Raw genomic sequence first — 20,346 nt, forward strand, 5'->3', positions numbered from 1 at the left:
CTGCGTGGGTTTTCTCCGGGTGCTCCGGTTTCCTCCCACAAGCCAAAAGACTTGCAGGTTGTTAGGTAAATTGGCCATTATAAATTGTCACTAGTGTAGGTAGGTGGTAGGGAAATATTGGGACAGGTGGGGATGTTTGGTAGGAATATGGGATTAGCGTAGGGTTAGTATAAATGGGTGGTTGATGTTCGGCACAGACTCGGTGGGCCGAAGGGCCTGTTTCAGTGCTGTATCTCTAATCTAATCTAATCATCCTGACTTGGAACTATATCACCGTTCCTTCACTGTCGCAACATTCTGGAACTCCCTTCCTGACAGCACTGTGGGTATACCTACCCCACATGGACTGCAACGGTTCAAGAAGGCAGCTCACCACCACCTTCTCAAGGGCAATTAGGGATGGGCAATAAATGTTGGCCTAGCCAGCGACGCCCACATCCCCCGAACAAATAATAAAAAAAGAAGAGGCCGGCAGCTCTTTAGCTGAAAGGCACCAGCGCAGAGTCCAGTAAAGGACTCACCCCAGGCAGAGGTTCCAGGTCACAGGTGAGTCAGGATGGGAGGGGTATCACGGGGTATGGGTCACCGGGGAGGGGGTGTAGGGGTGTCAGCTGCAAGGGCAGGGGGGTGGCTCTAAGTGGTCCCCCCTTCCCAATGCTGGGTCCCTCGTTGAGACACTAAGTGCCATTTAACGAGTGCCCCCCCCCCACCATCACCGCCCCCACCCAGCAATCAACCCTCACAGGTTTGCTTGGGGTGCTCCCCGTGTGACAACAGGCCTGCCAACCACTGGGCTAATGCTAATACTGGCGGAAGCAGGATGAGGCCCTTAATTGGACATTAATTGACGACTTAAGAGCCTCAATTGCAGGCGGGGCAGGAAGTCCATTCACAGGCCTTCCCATCCTGGAATTGATTTGGGTGGAGTCGGGAAGGTGGCGGTGTTGTCTGTTGGATCCCATTAGTTGCACAAAGAGAGATGAAGTCTGACTGTAGCTTTAAGAAACCTTATTGCAGTACTTAACTGTTACATCTTCAGAAAACTTAACAATGAACTGAACTAAAACTAAAGCACCACACACACTAATCTAACCCTGAACTAACCCCCACCCCCCCGAACTGAACTGAACTGAACTAACTCTTCGCTCCAAATCAAGCCTTATTATAGTTCTTCATACACATCAGTGACACCCCCTTTATGTTCCCAATTGGTTTACAAACTCTGCAGTTTCTTGGTGTCAGGGCCTGATTGGGGTACTGCCTTGTCATCCTCTCCTCAAGCAGTTTCTTATTCCCCTATCTCTTCGGACCGTTAGGCTGAGCCACCCTCGGACAAGGGGCGTGGGTTTGCCTGGTCAGTATGTTTCTCACACTAACTGTTCCTTAAGAATGTGTCATGTCTGGGTGATGAGATAAGAAGAGTGCTGTTGAAGTACAATGTCTCTCTTTCTCTCTGTACCAGCTGCAAGGCCACGTTGCCTCTGCAGCCCTGAAGTTATGAAGTCATTTCTGATAAGCTGTCCCTCCCTGCAGCACTGAAGCTAGCTTGTTAGCAATACATGATTGATTAATTATTTCATCTTAAATGTCCCCATAAAATTCTGTTCTCACAAAATTCCCCCCATCACCATCCCTCCCGATTATATGCTCTCCCCACCTCCCAAGACGATGCGGGGGAGAGCATAAAATTCCCCCATCCACCGTGTGTCTGTTTCACTGTTTACACTAGTGCAGGATTCTGAATGGAATTCCCACACTTCCTCCATCCATAAAACTGCCTTCAAGAGGCCTCCTACGTAATCCTTTTTAGTTAATGCTCAGAATTCTCTCATGCAGCCCAAGTCCGTCCAACATGTGACTGATCCTCCCGTATCTGGGAGACTCCTCTAGCTCCTCCTTCAATTTCCTGATCAGAATACAAAGGAAAACTGCCATTGGATGGCTGATTCTTTCCATTCTAAGCCTCTAACCTCTCTCTCTCCCTCTCTCCATTGCAACCTTCTTTGGCTGTCCCTGTATTTGTTGATCCAAGTCATTACTTCCCTGAACTTCAGCCCCCTCCCATCCCACCCCAGCCCGCTGTTCCTGCCCGTACCCAGTGACTGACACTGGGGACTCGGCCCTTCACCATCACCTCTCAGTGCAATTTGTTTTGAAGAAGTTGACAATGGGGAGTGGGGTCGGAGAAGGATGGGGTGTGCGGAAGTGCGTTGGGGTAGAGACAATTCTGGGGGGGGGAGGGGCGGGATGGGTTATGTGTTGTGCCTTTATTCGTGATGTGCCAGATTAGCTGACAGTCTTTTCCCCCTTGTACGAGCCTCCTCCCTGGGGTAAAATGTCACTCCCCAGCTACTCTTCTTTGTGTAGAGGTCTAGAACAGGTTGTGATGAATTAATGAAATGGCACAAACTGGATTCTGTACAACACAGCGCACCTCAGCGCTGAAGAACTCTCAGGGTTTCTGTCTGGTGGTTTGATTGTAGTTGATTGTTTGGATAAAGCCAGAAGTGTAAATGCCTACAGAGGTTGTCAGGGCCTTTCAGAATTACAAAAGTATTTATAGCACAGAAGCAGGCCATTCGGATCTTTATGCTCCACACAAGCCTCCTCCCACCCCTCTTCATCGCACCCATCAACATATCTTTCTCTTCCTTTCTCCCTCATGTGTTTATCCAGCTTCCTTTTAAATGTATCTATACTATTCACCGCAACCACTTTCTGTCGTAGCAAATTCTCACCACTCTGAGTAAAAATGTTTCTCCTGAATTGCTGACAGGATTTATATATTATTTTCATTCATGTGGGCTTCGCTGGCTAGGCCAGCGTTTATTGCCCCTCCCTAATTACCCTTGAGAAGGTGGTGGTGAGCTGCCTTCTTGAACCGCTGCAGTCCATGTGGGGTAGGTATACCCACAGTGCTGTTAGGAAGGGAGTTCCAGGATTTTGACCCAGCGACAGTGAAGGAATGGCGATATAGTTCCAAGTCAAGATGGTGTGTGACTTGGAGGGGAACTTGCAGGTGCTGGTGTTCCCATGCATTTGCTGCCCTTGTCCTTCTAGTTGGTAGAGGTCGCAGGTTTGGAAGGTGCTGTCTAAGGAGCCTTGGTGCGTTGCTGCAGTGCATCTTGGAGATGGTACACACTGCTGCCACTGTGCACCGGTGGTGGAGAGAGTGAATGTTTGTGGATGGGGTGCCAATCAAGTGGGCTGCTTTGTCCTGGATGGTGTTGAGTTTCTTGAGTGTTGTTGGAGCTGCACCCATCCAGGCAAGTGGGGAGTATTCCATCACACTCCTGACTTGTGCCCTGTAGATGATGGACAGGCTTTGGGGAATCAGGAGGTGAGTTACTCTCCGCAAGATTCCTCGCCTCTGACCTGCTCTTGTAGCCACAGTATTTGTATGGCTACTCCAGTTCAGTTTCTGGTCAATGGTAACCCCCAGGATGTTGATAGTGTAACTCTCACCTCACCTCTTGAGTTCAGGTCTTTTGTCCATGTTTGAACCAAGGCTGTAATAAGGTCAGGAGCTGAGTGGCCCTGGCAGAACCCAAACTGAGGTCACTGAGCAGGTTATTGCTAAGCAAGTGCTGCTTGATAGCACTGTCAATGACACCTTCTATCACTTTACTGGTGATTGAGAGTAGAATAAAGGGTAACTAAAGGATACATCTAGTTTTTTTAGAATGCCCCTTAATTCACTCGATGATTTAATTTCTCACGAGGCAGCACCAACCTTGTCTGTCACAGGCTGTAAATCTGTTCTCTCTGTAGGACACAGCTGTCAAACAGTTTGTCTACCATCCCCCTTCCTTTTTCCATTGAGGTGGTGAGTTTCCCCACCACTGCTGGGAGCTGCTTAGCTGAAAATTACCAGTTTTATTTGAGTGTTTCCCTTGTCAGTACCTCAACTCCTGAGGGCTTGAGTGTCTGTGTCCAGGTGCTCCTTAAGGAGTCACTGTAGCCTGATCTTAAGCTCATTATTCACCATCGGAACAGGAGGAGGCCATTCAGCCCCTCGAGTTTGCTCTCTTATTCAGTCAGATCATGGATAATATGTACGTCAACCCCATTTTTACCTGCCTTTGCTCCATATCCTTTCGTTACCCTCACTCAATAAAATTGTGTCCATCTTAGTTTTGAAATCTCCAACTGACCCCCAGCATCCACACCCTTTTCAACGAGAGAGTTCCAACTTTTCACTACTGTGTGTGAAAAAGTGCTCCCTGATTTCACTCCTGAATGACTCTGCTCTAATTTAAAGGTGATGTCTCCTCATTCTTGATTCTCCAACCAGGGGAAATGGTTTTTCTGTAATCAAATCCTGCTATCAGTTTAAAAATCTTGACCACATTACCCCTCAATCTCCTAAATGAAAAAGAATACAAGCTACATTTATGCAACCTGTCCTCTTAATTTAACCTTTTAAGCGCCATGAGCAATGAGCGGTGTGCAGCTTCCTGTACATATTTCAGGTCCAATCAAAAACCCCTGCTCAATGCTCCTCCTGAATCTGACTGTGTGAATTGTCCAAGTCCCTGTTTGACCTGAAGCTCAGCTTCGGACCACACTCCATTCCTCCTCTCCATCTCCCTCTCCCTCCACCAGACTGCTACTGAAAGCTGCATCCACACTTCTGTCACCTCGAGTTCCAGTGGCATGGGAAGGTTTCTCTGAGGTGGGCCCCACCAGCAGATCTCTGTTACTACTGGAATCATTTAGAGGAAGGAGAGGTTAGAGTTACAGAGAAAGGCACAAAATCATTGAGGCTTTTTTGCTGGAACAGAGCAGGTAAAGGGGGAAGCTAATAGAGGCTTTAAAAATTGTAAAAAGCTTTGAGAGGGCAAATAGTGAGAGCTGGTTTGCAGGGATTGGTGAGGTGGTAACAAGGGGGAAAAGACCAAGGATTATCACTGAGGGAATGAAGGGATGGGGGAGTTGGAGGAAGTGTTTTCACCCAGACGGTTATCAGAACATGGGATGATTTACCACAAGGGGCAAGATGAGGGAGAGACTGTTTAAGAAGGGATTTTGTAACTAGTTAAAATCAAATATATGGGACAAGAGGAGGGAAATAGAATGAGAGACTCAGTGAAAGAGCTGGCACTGGTACAGGTGCAATGGGCCAAATGGCCTCCTTCAGTGTTGTAATTTCTATGATTCTGCATTATTCTTTATCTACTGTAACCCTCTTTCCCCGTTACCCTTCAATTGCATTAACAGTGCACTAGCAGATCTCCCTTGGTGTTGCTCAAGATCAGTCAGGGGATAGAGTATCCCAGAGGCTCCCATTGCTGAGCCCTTCTTCAAAGATCCATATACCATGAGTGCCCCCTCATTCTGCCTGCCACATATCCAATAATACGCTGATACCCTGCCCGTTTTAACAGAGACCATGCACTGAGCATCTCCCCCCGCATTTCAAATCAGGGCAACCAAGTGTGTTTGTATACCAGTGTACGCTGATTGTGTCTGTATACCAGCGTACATCAAGTGTGGCAGTGTACCAATGTATTTCAAGTGTGTCAGTGAATGCCAAATGCGTCGGTGTACTAGAGTACACAGAACGTGTCAGTTTTACCAGTGTACACCAAGTGTGTCCCGGTACAACAAATGTGTCTGTAAACCCATGCACACAGAAGTGTACACTGAGTGTGTAATATACCAGTGTACACTGAGTGTGGCAGTGTACACCAAGTCTGTCAGTGGACCAGAGTACACCGAGTGTCTCAGTGGACACTGGTAGTGTCTGTGTACCAGTGAACACTGAGTGTGTCTGTGTACACCATGTGTGTCAATGTGCCAGTGCATAAAAAGCTTGTTTGTATATCAGTGTACACCGAGCTTGTCGTGTCTGTGCCGGCCATCAAGCACCTAACTATTCTAATCCCATTTTCCAGTACTTGGCCCGTAGCCTTGTATGCTATGTTGTTGCGAGTGCTCATCTAAATACTTCTTAAATGTCGATGGGGAACGTGCCTGATGAGAATGTTTTGTATTAGTGGATTCTATGAGTCTGTTTGTGTAAGACAAGGATCCTTGTGTTATTTAAACTGCATTTAATAGACAGACCGAATTCTCCGTTCACCCCCAAGTGAGGATTCTGACAATGGGCACAGGCGCATTCGCAGGAGGAAGCACTCCTTCCAGGAAAGGAGCAACACTGGTGAGTGTGCAGACCAAGGGCACTGTCCCTTTAAAACCAGTGGCAGCCTAACCCAGTTATACAATGTGTATCACCCATTCCAAAACTGGAACCCCAAATGGGCACCTGAGGAGCTGGATGAGAAAAAGCCACCCAGTGAATCAGACACAGCCAGCGCGGTGAGGGCCAGCTATACAATTACAGCCCGGAACCACACACCATACAGTCTGCCGGGACAAGCAAAGCCTGGCTGAGTTAGGGGCAATTGATGTTCACCCTGTATTACCACACTCACTCCATCCCCATCCTCACACTGCCATTAACATACTTACTCCATCCCCATTTTCACACTGCCATAAACACACTCACTCCCTACCCATTTTCACACCCCCTCCACCCCCATTTTCACACAGCCATTAACACACTCAGTCCATCCCTGTCCTGACCACTGCCATTACCACACTCACTTCAAATTAGTTTGTTCCCAAAGTTCTCCATCACTGCAGCTTTTCCTTGTGTCATGTCATGTCTGGGTCTCTTGTAGACTAATGGATAGAGATTGATTGCTATGATCAGTCAACAACTCCATTATCGCTGTATTTGCAATGACCATTATGTTTGAAGGTAAACTCAAGAACAAGATCCAAACCTTGTGGGGGTTTTTAAGTGTAGTGTACCAGCCCGGGACATGACATGCTGGGAGTTTCCTAGCACTCCACACTACCGTGACGATCTCAGCTGTACTGTTAAAGAATTGCCAAATGAAGAGCAGGGCATGTATTAGTTGAAGGGCCAAGTCAACAATCTCATGTTTCCTGGTGAATGATTCAAGCACCACACTGACAGATATGAGAGAGACACCAGAAGACAAGTTAAGTTGGAAGTTAACAAAAGAATCTGATGAACATATAAAAACTTGTTTTCTTATTGCTTTTGAGTGTTCCACTCTGGAAAGCCAGTTGATGAAGGATGGAGCTGGAGCCAATCTTTACACTTATATTTATTAACAGAGTTACACATTACAAGCATACACCTCCTAACCCAACAACCACAGTTTTAATCAGTGTCTATTGATAGGGGCCTCAAAAAAGTGAATGTTTGTTAATATCCACTGCCTGCATACAATTAAACACAATTAACAGATTCCTTTCTCTCTTTAAATAAAAATCAGAGTTAATATGCACAGCCAAAATTTCAAAACAAATTAAATCAAAAACCTCCATATTCTGTATAAAGCATTACATTGCAAGACATCCTTCCACCAGGACCCTAACAATTTCTTTGTACATGCATTTCTTTTTGTAAAAGAGACAGTTGATGACTTGCATATAACCATTTACATTATACCACAATGAATGACTACATAAATTCAATGGGTATACTATCTTGAGTACACCCTCCACAAGGGACAGTGTTTCAGCAGCTAATGTACTTTTAACAATCCTTTTATTTTCTTAGCTTCAAGCTAAAGGACAACATTTTCCATTTTCACCCATCAGAAATATTATGAAACCAGCTGCACTTGAATATACATCAGGAAGACTAGCAGGTGAAGCACCACTATAAATGACCAGTTCCAAGTTCGAGTCACCTAACCATGGGAACTTGTGTGTATTTCTCCAGATTTAATTGTTTTTTAAAAAATGTTTCATTTGCCCTTAAAACATTTCCTACATTAGGGTGTTTCATCATTGTACTTAACTCCAACATATCAAAACTAACATCTGGTCTGGTCTGAGAGCACAACCAATTCAACTGACCAATCAAGCTTCATAATTGCTCTGTATCTTCTTTAGATATATCATCATCTTTCTGTGATGACCAAGCATGATTAACCAGGATGGCTGTAACGCTCTCTAAATAGGATTATAGATTTAAAGTTATTCCAGACCTACTTTTCTTCATATCTATATCTTCATATTTAAAAGCCTCACAAGCCTGATTCCCAATTTTAAATTCTCCTCTAATCTGAATACATTGCTCACATTCTGCAGTACCACTCCATAAGAAATCAACATGCATCATGAAGATGTCTGAAAGTTTCCCATTAGGATACCAGTAGAATATTGCACCTTCAAGCATCATTCAGGCCATAGACACATTTGTTTAGTTTCCATAGTTTCTGTTCTGCATCTGCCGCCTCTTTAGGCGGTTACAGAATCACTTCTCTCTGCAAAGTCTCACCCTGCCAAAATGCGGCTTTTATGTCAATAGATCTACACGCCCATGAATATGAAAAGAGCTAAAAGGATTTTCAAGTTTACTTTTCCAGCTATGCGAGAGTCCACTCTAACATCTGTATCACCTAGCCGCTCTTCAAAATCCCTCACAAATAGCCTCGTTTTAGCCATACAAGTCCCATCTGCAAGGACTGTTCCAGTACAAATCCATCTATGCGACAAGGCTGGTTGCCCTTATTGGTACCTCAAAATGAACTCCAAACTCCCTCCGACCATCTAATTCCCTTTGTTTTGCCTTTCTTATTAGTTTATCCTCAAGCTTATTGGCAGCCACCAAAGCTTCACAATCATGAGGACTTCTGCTTCTAGCTCTGTTCTGTGGCCTTTTTTTCATTGTGTAATTTATTCAAGTCATGGCCTCTACTTAAATTTTTGTGCCTGTTGGGTCTACTACTGCAAGATCGCCCTCTTGCACTATCAGAGAATCCAGTACATGATCGTTTTCTGGATCCACCATCAGTACTTGTACTGTGCTTTCCTACTCTCCATTGTTTCACCCTGTTCTGCCACTCCATGGACCTCACTTCTTGGCCATCATCCTGAACATTCACCAATATTTAAACTTACTAATAGCTTTTCCTGCACCCCTATAATTGTCACATCCCTCCATTCATGAGAACCCTCTGGAATATATGTCAGCCGAGTACCCACGTTGGGCAATTGTCCTTTGATCTGATAGCTCTGTCCTGTGCATCATGATCACTCACAGTACCACTATCCAGCCCTTGATCTGTTCCTCAGACCTTCATCGCAAAACACATGAGCATTTGAGGTACAAGGTGCCTCGTTTACTTCCATTAGCTGCTGAGTCTGAGATTTTCTAAGTAATTCTGATTAATCATAAGTAATGAACCTTAACAGTTTGATTGCCATGTTTGATAAGTACTGTCTTACAATTACGATCTATTGTCTTACCAGGGCCTTTCCATTCCCTATGATCCCCTCTTTTATAAAACACCAAATTGTTGTGTATTGTTGCAGCATAGATGGAGTGTTGTCTGAAGAAATCTTGTGTTCTTTGTAGGGCTAAAGAATAACTCATTTATTCTATACAGATATAACTATTTACACTCTCCACAAGCCTGTCCAGCCAGCACACCTCGTACTGCTTCTAGCTTCTTCTCCGCCTAATACCCATGTGACTATTACATCCTCACCACTGCAGTGGGAGGGGTTTACTCTCATTGTCTCAAACATTAACTCTTTCAGGCCCTTATACTACACAAATTTCCTGAATTAAATTCTGTCTCAAATGGTCTTACACAATGACTCAGAATTCTCCGTATTTTCTCTGAAACCTCAGCCTTGATAAAACCCCATCTCCATGCATGTAAAGCAATCTAATTTGCAGAAAAAAGTGGAACTAATTGTAGTACCTTCTAGAGCAGGAGGACTATCACACAGCACAGAAGGCAATTTGGGATTTCGCCCATAGACTATTAGATAGGGACTACACCCTCCAAAAAGCTGAAGTGAACTACCATGCAAGGGTAACGTGTCAACTTGCAGTCTTTATGCTCAGCTAAAATTGTGTGCAGCATTTCATCGATCACTGTGTGATTCCTTTCACGGAGTCCATTGCTGAAAGCACTTTCAGCTGCAGTATTTGTGACCATAATGTTCATGTTTTCATGCAAGTCTCTGAATTCATCATTGGCAAATTCTCTTCCATTATCAGTCAGAAACTTAGCTGGTGCCCTGAGTCCAGTCCCTATCCATTTCTCCATGATTTTATCAAAAATAACCCTTTTCGTCCTTACTATGTATCAGTGTATAAAGACTAAATCTGGTCGCCAAGTTTACAAAATGTAGAATGAAATATTTCTGCTTTTGCCCAATACATTTAGATCCATGGCAACTACCTTATTAAAGTCATGTGCCAATTGAAGGCTTACAATAGGATGTGGCAGTGTCCTCCAATACTTTTTATAAATTTCACACTTGTCACTAATCTCTATTAGCCTTGTATACTCTTCATCAACCACACCTACATCCTTTATCAGGGTTTTTAATTTTGCCAAGAAGGGTGGGCAAATGGTCTATGCAACTTTAAGACAATTTGCTTTTTTTCTCTGATTCTTGTCACCCGATACCATTAATACATCTCTAACATGAAGATGAGAAACATCAGGTTTTGTTAAGGGGTTACAATAATGGCCTGACTGGGTAAACCGCAGCTGGGCTGACTTTCCAAAAACAATTGCCTTATCATGCTCCATGTCAAGTTTCATTTGTGCCTTTTTCATAGAAGGTTTACTCAATAGCAAAGGTATCTATCTCACTAGAGACTACAACAATACTGATAGTGGCTTACTTCAGTAATTTTACATGGAATTACAACTCTTTCTTTCGTGAGCAAGGTGTTGCCATCATCAAACCTAAGGCAGGCAGTACTTTTATACTCCTTAACCTTGCACGATCCGCATAACAGAGTGAATCCAGATAACATTTTAACTAATTTGTTCCACACACTGTCACTGTGAAAGCTCTAACTAACAGCACAGTTGAACAAATCCAAGATTAACACATTCATTACAAGACTAAAATTCCTCATGACTCATACAATTCATTCAGATTCAACATTATCTTCCTCTTCTGTCATCTGTCATTTCAAGGACCTTGCCTCATCGCTTTGGGCAGTTCATTGCCTAATGATACTTTGAGTCACACCTGAAGCACCTATTACCTGTTCCTTGGGCATTCCTGAGATTCATTCACGTAATATTGCTGTTCCAATTCTGTCTTCTTCTGTAATAGCCAGATCTGCTAAGGTGGTTTAATCCTCATTCCTCCTGTCTGTAACTCTTCCATTGTGCTAATGCCTGCATCTAGTATCTGAACCATTTTGAAATCAAGCAATCATTGAGTCCTCTATTCTTTGTGTCACTGCAGAATGTCCCATTTGTTCTAACAAGGCTGCAGGAACTGACTACTTCCCCAGGAATTTCTTTAAGGCAGCAGACATCTGATCCAACAGGGAACCAAACCCCAGTTAGAACAGTTAGGACAAGGAGTCTGTCCATATGCGACACCCTAGCAATTTAAAAGCTAGGACTGAACCAGGGATCTCCAAGTTGAACTTCCTCAAACTTGTATACGGTCTGTAAAAGTCCATGATATATTTCTCCATTGAATAACCATCTGTTTTCCAAAATCTATCAAAGTCCGACCATGCCAAATAGGCATTTAACAGATTGTCTTTCTTGTAAATTTCATCCAAGAACTCTAAAAGTAGGTCCAAACCTTCATCAGTCTCCAACTGACAAGCATCCAACTCACAAAATACTTTACTTCTGGTAGGAAGTGACAATGCCAAGGCCATATCTTGTTTTCTCTTTGTTATCCACTTCATTCTTCCATTGGTTACATGGTCCAAGGACGATTATACCCCAACAATTTACACTTGCTTTCTACCATTTTCCACAATGGCTCCAAGGATTGTAGTTTTCTATCTGAATTTTTTTTTTAACTTCCAACCTTCACCTTTAGGCAACCATCCTCTACTGCCACGTTCTATTCCTGAAAGCCCATTGGTGAAGGCTAGAACTGGAGCCAATGTTTACACACTTTTATATTTATTTATTTATACATTACAAGCATATACCTCCTAACCCAACCACCACATTTTCTTTCTATGTCTATTTACAGGGACATAAGTGAATTCCCAGTTAATACCCACCACCTGCATACAATTAAACACAATTAATATACAATTAGCACTGGGGACATAGCTACCAATGGCAAGGCAATATTAATTGCCCAATACAAGTTGCGCTGAGGGTATTATGTATCAAGCACATAGTGTGTGATGGAGTCACAAGTAGGCCCAAACCAAGTTGTGGGAGTGGGGAGTGGGGGTGAACAGGAGAGGTTCCCTTTCTTGAAGTGGTTGGTTTTTAATGATAATCCAATCTTTTCTTGGTCTTTTTCTGGTGCAAGCTCATAAATGATCAGATTTTATTGAATTCAGTTTCATAACTATCCTTGGTGGGATTATAAACTTGCAAACTCTAGGTTGTGAGCCGAGAACCTGAACCACTTGGGTTACCATACTCATGGTCTTAGAGGACTTATCTTTTACTCACTAGTAAAAAGCTGAGACTCTATGCCTTAGGACACCATTGAGCTTGCCCTGAAAATATGGCTACAGGTCTAGGCATTAAAGCTACAGCCAGTGAGTGCCAGGACGCACACACCAGGGATCCCGGCTCGTTCACTACTCTGCCTGCATTTTGATTGATTTAGGTGCCCTTGGACTAGGAGGCAGTAAACCAGCCAGGACACCCACTTCTGAACCCTGCACTCCAATCCAGTGACCCTGGGAGGTGCATGTCGGTAGCGGCGGAGTGAGGTAGAGTTGGAATTTACAGCACAGAAACAGGCCATTCAGCCCAACAAGTCTATGCTGGTGTTTATACTCCACATGGGCCTCTTCCCACCCCTCTTCATCTCAGCCCGTCATCATATCCTTCTATTCTTTGCTCTCTCATCTGCTTATCTAGCTTCCGTTTAAATGCATCTGTACTATTCATCTCAACCATTCCATATGGTAGCGAGTTTCATATTCTCGCCAATCTCTGGGTACAGAGGTTTCTCCTGAATTCCCTATTGGATTTATTAGTGACTGTTTTATATTTATGACTGCTAGTTTTGGACTCCACCATAAATGGAAATATCTTCTCTAGGTCCACCCTATCGACCACCCCCCGCCCGCCTCATAATTTTAAAAACCTCCATCAGGTCACCCTGCAGCCTTCTCTTTTCCTGTTTTTTCTATAGACTTGACTGTGGTGAAACTCTCCATGGCTGAATATTGTTGCTGATACTCACTGTCTAAGCTGACACATAAAGAACAGTCACTGGGGTGAGGAACCCTTAGAGAAACCAAGGCCCATGGAATCCTAACCCAGTGAAAGCCAACAGCTTCAGGGGATGAGGGGAGGGTTTGCAGGGGAGGGAGTGGATTGCTGTTTTTTAACAGTGTGTTGGTGTATATTCAGAATCCCCATTTGTCATTGAGTGTGTGGACTGAGGGACTGATTGTGATGCTCATGCCCTGGATTTCAGATTCTTTGGGTAAAGAAGATCTACATGGAGACAAGGTCCCACTAACAAACCACCGCACTCACACATCGAGGGACCACTGGGACTACAGCAGCATGACACCCCGCTCGCAGACCAGTGAGGAGAAGAATCTCAAAGCTTCAGTCTCCAACATCACTGAGATGAAGAACAGATCCCCTGCAACAAATCTGAATTTTGTTACAGCGGACATGGGCCATGCGGCGTGCAGAAGGAAAGGCAGTGGATCCAATCCCTTCACAGGTATCAGAGTCACCTTGTGGATTTACTGGATTATTGAGGTGTCGCGATAGTTGGCTTCTTCAGAGCTGTATTCAGGAAGCTCCTTTGCCATTTCCTGCTTCCCTCCCCCATCCTTTCTGTTTGAACCCTTCCCCCTTCCCAGTCCCAGATGCCATCTTGTTTCTGAATGAAGTTAAAAGGAACAGCAGGAGGCCATTCAATCCATTGAGCCTGCTCATCATTCAATTAGAACATGTCTGATCTGTACCTCAACTCTATTTATCTGCCTTTGATACCCTAACCCAACAGAAAGCTCTCAATCTCCATCTGAAAGCTTCACTTGCCCCCCAACATCCACAGCCTTTGGGGAAGAAAGTTCTAGATTTCCACTACCTGCAAGTAAACCTGTACTGATTCTGATTCAGACACATTGAGAAACGAGCAGCAGAATTTTGGATGAGCTCAAGTTCACGAGGTCTGCTAGGAGCACAGCTGTAATTGTGAGTTGGGACTCCCGAGTGGAATACATGGAAGTTTAACATGGAAACAGGCCATTCAGCTCAACCAGTCTGTGCCAGTGTATACGCTATCTTGTCCCATCATTTCATAATTTAAACACTTCTCATTTTTGTAATTATTCGTTCATGGGATGTGAGCGTCACTGGCCAGCATTTATTGCCCATCCCTAATTGCCCTGGAGAAGGTGGTGGTGAGCTGCCTTCTTGAACCGCTGCAGTCCATGTGGTGAAGGTACACTCTGGAGGGACTTCCAGGATTTTATTTATTTTAACGAAAACAGGCACAATTTTACTTTGTATTTATATTTATATATACCAAGCAGCGTCCCAGTGAATCTGCACTGTACCCTCACTAACACCTCAACATCCTTCCTATAGTGCAGAGTCCAGTACTGCATCCAGTCCTCTAAGAACTTATTAAAGTTTTATGTCAGCTCATTGCTCCCTCTTGCCTTTTATATTCTATATTTTATATACCTTATGATAAAACTTAGAATGCCATTAGGTTTATTCACAGCTTTATCATCCAGAGGTGCAGCCTTTAGTGTCCTGTGAACCTGTCACCCCAAATCCCTCTATTCTCCCACAGTCCCGAGTCTACTCCCATTTAGATTATAATTACCGTTCCCTTTTTTAATCAAAATACATCACCTCACACTTACTGACATTGAATTTCATTTGTCACCTTTTAGCTCATTTCCCCAACTTATCAATAGCCCTTTGCTGTTTCCTTTGTCTTTCTTAAGAATTAACTAGATCTCCTGTTTTAGCATCATCTACAATGTAGACACCATTCCCACTAACCCTCTGTCCAAATCATTGATGTGCACCAAGAGCAGATCTGACCATTACCCACTTCCAACCATTCTGAGAAACTGCCCTTAACTTCTGCTCCATGTTTCCTCCCTTCTAATAACTTTGTAATCCAGCCCTCCCCCTAGTTCCATAGCCCTGCAAGGTTCATGGTCTGGCAAGTACAGTAGGCCATTCAGCCCTTGAGCCTGTTAATATAGGAACAGGATCATCGAGGGGCTGAATGGTCTCTCCTGTTCCGATATTAAGAGGAACAGAAGGAAGACATTCAGCTCCTTTAACCTGTTAATATAGGAACAGGAGGAGGCCATTCAGCCCACCAATCCTGTTGCACCATTCAGTCAACCATGGCTGACCTGCAGCTCAACTCCAATTACAATTCTGTCAGTATATCGTGGGAAGTTTTTCTGCACCTTGTCAAATATTTGAACTTGCACTTCTTTTTCCCATCAGGTTCTTTCACAAGTGTGTCGAATGTATTCAGCTTCTGGGGTGAGAGAAAGGGCAGCCAGTTCTCAGAGTTACACGGGCGTTCAATGTCGGCTCACGCTAACCTGGGGACCACATCCATCATGGAAGACAGGGCAAGGATTGAGGTGGAATCCAGGCTGGAGATGCTCCATGCACAGCTTAACAGGTGAGAGCAGCACACCATTGGTGATTGGCTAAACTGTAACCAGCACGGAGAACCCCAATACACAGTGGGAGCCTAAACCTCTCGATCAGAATCAGGAGTGTGGTGATAACGTCATGATACATTTGCACCATACTGTATGAGCTATACCAGTTCTAATACACTAGTGATGCCACACTTTTACTGCTTGCTCATGTCATTGTGAAGTTGGGGAAAGCAGGACTCACACGTGCTCACTCATACTCACCATTAAATTCACACGTACTCACACACATTCTAAAAAGCGTGTACTGTTTCACACACTCGGACTCCCACTTGTACTCATGTATACTCTTACACTCGTGCTGGTGCACATATCTCACACCTGTGCTTACACATTCACTCACATAAATACTCTTGCACTCCTGACACACACAGACTCTCACACTCCTTATTGTTTCATTAAGAAAACACATACAGATTGATAGGCCCCAGGTTCAGTCCAAAGTTGTGCTGAGTTTTCTGGCTGTAGCCAGGGAAGCAGTAGGGGGTACCACCATGAGCCTCAGTGCTCAGGCTGGGGAAGAGAACAACAATTAGGGTTCCTCCTCCTGAGTACGACTCAACACTCCTGCTGTCAAGTGCATGCAGCTTGACATTGGATGAGGACAGAGCCTGTAAGCGAGTTAATGGAACCATAACCCTAGCACTGAGTTAATGAAACTATAACCCAAGTAACGAGTGGGTGAAATCATAATCCTTGCTAGCAGGCAATGCCTTTTCTAATGAACCTAAAAGGAAACTGCACCCATTTGTTGTCTGGAAAGGCCCAGATAAAATAACATGACACCTATGAAACTTCGACTGCTTGGACTCACCCACTAATTCTCCCACCCTACATGGCTTGGCCTCTCAGAAACTGGGCACTGGCCAGAAGGTAGATATTGTCAGCAAAGCAAAAAATTGTTTCGAGGATCTCCCTGTGCTGACCCAGAGGCCAAGAAGCCCCAGCTAACAGCATCTCTCCAACCATCCCACAGGCTGGAGACCAGGATGACAGCTGATATCAATATCATTCTGCAGCTCCTCCAGAGACAGGCAGTACCCGTGCCCGTGCCCCCGGCCTACAGCGCTGTCTCACCAGCATCCCATCCCATCGATATGTATTCACCACTGTCAGCAGAATCCAAAGCATTGCCCTCTGCTCAAGATGTGACTCCACTTCCAGCGTCGCCTCTGGAGGTAAGTCTCATCTTTATTATTGAACAGAATGAATCTGTCTGCTGTTGAAGCTTCATTTCCTGGCACCCGATTGGGCAATGGTAACAACATGACTATTATGTTTTAGGTCTCCGTACCTAGGGAAGGATATACTTGCCTTTGAGGGGGTTGGGGTGGGGTGGGGAGGGGGGTGGGGGTTGTAACAAAGGCTCACTAGATTGATTCCTGGGATGAGAGGTTTGACCTATTATTGAGCAAAGTGGGCCTATATTCTTTGGTTTTAGAAGAAACATAGAAAGATTTACAGCACAGAAGGAGGCCATTCAACCCATCGTGTCCATCCCGGCTGAAGGGGAGCTTTCCAGTTTAATCACACTTTCCAGCTCTTGGTCCATAGCCCCGTGGGTAACTGCATTTCAAGTGTATATTTGTGTTTTTTTAAATGCGATGAGAGTTTCTGCCTTTACCACCCTTTCAGGCAGTGAGTTCCAAACTCCCACCACCCTCTGGGTGAAAAACATTACTCAATTCCCCTCTAATCCTTCTCCCAATTATTTTAAATCTATGCCCCCCCAGTTCTTGACTTCTCTGCTAAGGGAAATAGGTCCTTCATATCCACTTTGTCCAGACTCCTCATAATTTTATACACCTCAATTAAATTTCCCCTCAGCCTCCTCTGTAATAAAGAAAACAACCCTAGCCTAGCCAATCTTTCCTCATAACTAGAATTCTCCATTCCTGGCAACATCCTAATAAATCTCTGTACCCTCTAGTGTGATCACATCCATTCTAACTGTGGTCTGACTAGTGTTTTACACTGTACTAGCATAACCTCCCTGCTCTGATACTTTATGGCTCAGCTCATAAAGGAAAGTCTCCCGAATGCCTTCCTATGTTGATCGGGGTCTTCACCCCCCTCCACCCCAGAACATATCCCAAGCAAGATTAGAAAAATGCAACAGTGTTGCCTTCAGGTCTATACAGTGAGGCCATTAAACTGTATGAAAATAATCAGTGCAACAATTCTCATGGAATTCTGCTTCTTTCCCCAGAGTCTATGCTATGCCAAGGTGGAGAACCCCCAGGGGAAATCCCAGGAATCTTTGCCAAGCGGAGCCCAGCTGATGGTGGTGCCGGATCAAACTGACTCCCTCCACCCTCCACCAGGGCACCAAACACACCCTCTCTTGGGGGCAAAGCTTCAGAGACCAACTCCCTCACCCACTTGCTTCAGCCCATCTCGCTTTCCCTCGCTCCCAGAGCATTTGGAAGGTTCCGGCGCACATACAGACATTAAGAGACATGTGTCGGATCCAGTCCTCCCGGGCAGTTAGAGCCTCGCCAGGAGATTGCAGGAACTTTGCATCACTCCATTCTCAGTTTTCTGACCACACTGCAAAGAACGGCGCTGTTTCAGGGTCCCGTACTGGCCTTTGATTTTATGCCGCCAATGGGAGATCGGGCGGGTTTGTGTTACCAAACCTGCTGCAGAACAACCTCAAGCAAAACGGGTTGTGTAGGAATTAGACAAGATGAAGTGGAAATGGAGCAAACCCGGTCAGCTTATTATTATTTTCACCACTTTATTTATAAAGTATTTATCATCCACAAAAAAAAAAACAACAGTCATTCTGTGAACAGTCTCAGGATATTTCAGAAACATTGTCCACACAGGTCTGATTGCAGATGGGCAATGATTTTCAATAGATTTGAATCCCAGCATTGTTGGACAGCAATGGAACAAATAAAGGTGGTACATTGGAACTTTACTCTATATCGAAGCTATGCTGTACCTGCTCTGAAAGTGTTTGATGGGACAGTGTAGAGGGGGTTTTATCCTACATCTAACCTATGCTGTACCTGGAACTGCTTGGTGCATTGTAAAGAGAACTTGCCTCACCATCTGTGCTCTGCAAAGGGTCATCTTAATTTTAAGAGATGGTGTAAAATGGGCTGTAGCAATTGGCTGGCATTTGTACACCCCATCCAGTTTGCCTTTCCATTGATGTCACTCACTTATCGGGTGGGGTGTCGAGCCAACAATGAATTTACCAAGCCCATTCAACATCATCCACAAAGGTTAGAATTACCTGAGTGGTAACAAAGAAGAATTGCATCCCCAGCATGAGCATGTTTCAAAGCCTTCCTCAACCTTACACTCCATGAACACTTCAAGCCAAAGGAAAGCAGAGCAGTTATTCACACTTGAGTTTTCCCATTTCTCATCTCCAATGGTATTGTGTGTAATGGAGGACAGATATCACATCCCATCACAACAGAGCAGCGTCTGTAAGAAGTGGACAGCCTGTACACCCTGCACTGTCCCACCAACTCTCCTCATACAACAAGAACCCTCGCCTGCACCTAATTCCCACACGTTTCAGATTGACAGCTTCTGCCCCTCAACCTCACAAGCTGGAGATTCAGTTGGGATTTCCTGTTTGCTGGAGGATGAGTGACATCTGATTTTGCAGAGAAAAATGGGGGTAATGTTCTGATTGGTCAAGCAAGCTTGTTCATGAAAACATATTTGCATTGGGAGTATATAATAAACAGTAATCTGATTATCTGAGCAATGTAGTCATTATTCGAGGATAGTGCAACCAGCTTTAGTGATACATAAGAGTGCTGTACTGGGAGAGTACTGCATTGTTGGTGGTGTCGTCTTTCAAATGAGACATTAACCTGAGGCTCCATCAGCTCTCTCAGATGGATGAAAAATCCCAAGATATTATTCGCATTCTCCCTGGTGTCCTCGCCAACATACAACCCCCCACCCAACACAATCAAGTTATTTGGTTACATCTCATTGCTGTTTGCAAATTGGCTGCTGCAGTTCCAAACATTATAAGTGACTGCATTTCAAAACATACACCATTGGTGTGAAGTACATTGGAAAAGTCAACATACGAATTGGGAGCAGGAGTAGGCCTCTCGGCCCCTCGCGCCTGCTCCACCATTCAACAAGATCATGGCTGATCTGATTGTAACCTCGACTCCACATTCCCGCCTACCCCCAATAACCTTTCATCCCCTTGCTGATCAAGAATCTATTTACCTTTGCCTTAAAAATATTCAAAGACTCAACTTCCACCGCCTTTTGAGGAACAGTTTCAAAGACTCATGACCAGAGAGAAAAAAGTTTTCCTCGTCTGTCTTAAACGGGCGACCCCTTATTTTCAAAGTGACCCCCAGTTCTAGATTCTCCCAGAAGAGGAAACATCCTTTCCACATCCACCCTATCAAGACCCCTCAGAATGTGTCCATCCTTTCCTCATAAGACAAACCTCCCATTCCAGGTATTAGTCTAGTAAACCTTCTCTGAACTGCTTTCAACGCATTTACATCCTTCCTTAAATAAGGAGACCAATACTGTACACAGTACTCCAATGTGGTCTCACCAATGCCCTGTATAACTGAAGCATAACCTCCCTACATTTGTATTCAATTCTCCTCGCAATAAACGATAACATTCTATTAGCTTTCCTAGTTACT

General features: G+C 44.4%; 1 protein-coding gene across 1 annotated transcript in view; it reads left to right on the forward strand.

The window, feature by feature from the left end:
- The window catches only part of kcnh6a (potassium voltage-gated channel, subfamily H (eag-related), member 6a), a 262,695-nt gene extending 244,021 nt beyond the window's left edge, over nt 1-18,674 (forward strand). The window contains exons 11-15 of the mRNA XM_068012928.1: nt 6,064-6,163; nt 13,450-13,707; nt 15,471-15,654; nt 16,671-16,872; nt 17,904-18,674. Coding sequence (XP_067869029.1) covers nt 6,064-6,163; nt 13,450-13,707; nt 15,471-15,654; nt 16,671-16,872; nt 17,904-18,185 — 1,026 coding nt within the window. The 3' untranslated portion in view covers nt 18,186-18,674. The remainder of the gene's footprint in view (nt 1-6,063; nt 6,164-13,449; nt 13,708-15,470; nt 15,655-16,670; nt 16,873-17,903) is intronic.
- The last annotated feature ends 1,672 nt before the right edge of the window (nt 18,675-20,346 follow it).

This window comes from Heterodontus francisci, chromosome 33 (assembly GCF_036365525.1).
Source record: "Heterodontus francisci isolate sHetFra1 chromosome 33, sHetFra1.hap1, whole genome shotgun sequence".
Lineage (NCBI taxonomy): Eukaryota > Metazoa > Chordata > Chondrichthyes > Heterodontiformes > Heterodontidae > Heterodontus > Heterodontus francisci.